This window comes from Hyposmocoma kahamanoa, unplaced genomic scaffold, assembly GCF_003589595.1.
Source record: "Hyposmocoma kahamanoa isolate Upper Pololo Valley unplaced genomic scaffold, ASM358959v1 90986, whole genome shotgun sequence".
Taxonomy (NCBI): Eukaryota; Metazoa; Arthropoda; class Insecta; order Lepidoptera; family Cosmopterigidae; genus Hyposmocoma; species Hyposmocoma kahamanoa.
In genome coordinates this window covers 5,728-6,882 of record NW_020654682.1, presented here as the reverse complement: position 1 = coordinate 6,882, position 1,155 = coordinate 5,728, and the positions used below count along the sequence as shown (strand labels likewise).

The window sequence follows — 1,155 nt, the reverse complement described above, 5'->3', positions numbered from 1 at the left end:
GGTGTTCGCGCCTATCCTCTCGCGGCGACGGCGAGCGATGATAACGGCGCTCGCGCCTGTACTCCCCTCGTTCCGTTCTATGGTTCGCATAGACACGCGGAGGAGCCTCTCGGGCGCCCTCCCCTCGTTCGCCTCGCGGATCGCGTGAGGTTAACGGAGGGGGTAGTTCTACCTGCTGTCTAACTCGATCGCGTTTATCTAGCCATTCGTTGATCCGTACCGTAGTCTCAAACGGATTCTCAACGACGCTCTCACGCTCGCTAGCGTCAGCTTCTTCACGTGCGGCCTGCGCGACGAGCCTTTCCTGAATGAGCGCGGCCTGCAAGTCCAAACGTCTACGCCTAACGTTCATGTCTTCTAATTCCGCTTCTAGCTCGGCTCTAGCGCGCGCGGCCGCGCTAGACGCTGAGACACGCGAACGAGCGGAAGTACTCCCTACCCTACACGCGGCGGGACGTGATTCCGTTACGCGTGCTAAAGTCGCGGCGGCGTGAACATTACTCAACGGCGGTGCGGGCCTAGAAGATTCGACATTGCCTACTTGATTAGTCTGGAGACTACTATCGTCCCCCGGGGGATCGTTCGGGATAACGCTCGCGGCGAGTTCGGACGGCGACTGCGGCGGTTCCTCGAAAACGCGCGGCGGTATCGCGCCTAATTGCTGCTTCCTATGTTCCATGGCGGCTGGCTCGTCCTCCCCGATACCTTGACTCCTAGTTCTAGGCATAGAGCCTCCTATCGCCCTAACACCCTAACACCCTAAGTCTTGAAGATCGGCTCCTGTGCCTTGAAAAAGGCAGTCTTCTTGCCTCGAAAGAGGCAGTTTGCCCGTAATGCCTGCGTTTGTCACCGTTAGGTGCAGGCAACGGGAGATGAAACTTAGGACCTTGAAACTTAGTGTGTTGAAACTTAAAACCTTTGGCGGACCTTAAATCTGCCACTTTTACGCGGTGCTTCGTGATGTGATGGCTTCGGCACTTCGCGCACGTTGTCCTAGCACGGAGGACACGTTGGCTTCGGCTCTTCGCGCACGTTGTCCTAGCACGGCGGACACGTTGGCTTCGAATAACTTTTCGTGAAGCGTGGGGTTCGTTCGTACCCACGTCGACACAATCTATGATCTTCGTTTTCTTCAGCGCCGTGTGGGGGTCGTTC

The 1,155-nt window shown here is 57.3% G+C and overlaps 1 protein-coding gene across 1 annotated transcript in view; it reads right to left on the bottom strand.

Moving 5' to 3' along the window:
* The window catches only part of LOC113236280, a gene marked incomplete at its 3' end in the record, with an annotated part of 4,898 nt that extends 4,171 nt beyond the window's left edge, over positions 1–727 (bottom strand). The window contains exon 1 of the mRNA XM_026472286.1: positions 12–727. Within this exon, the coding sequence (XP_026328071.1) occupies positions 12–727 (716 nt within the window). The remainder of the gene's footprint in view (positions 1–11) is intronic.
* Between the last annotated feature and the right edge of the window lie 428 nt (positions 728–1,155).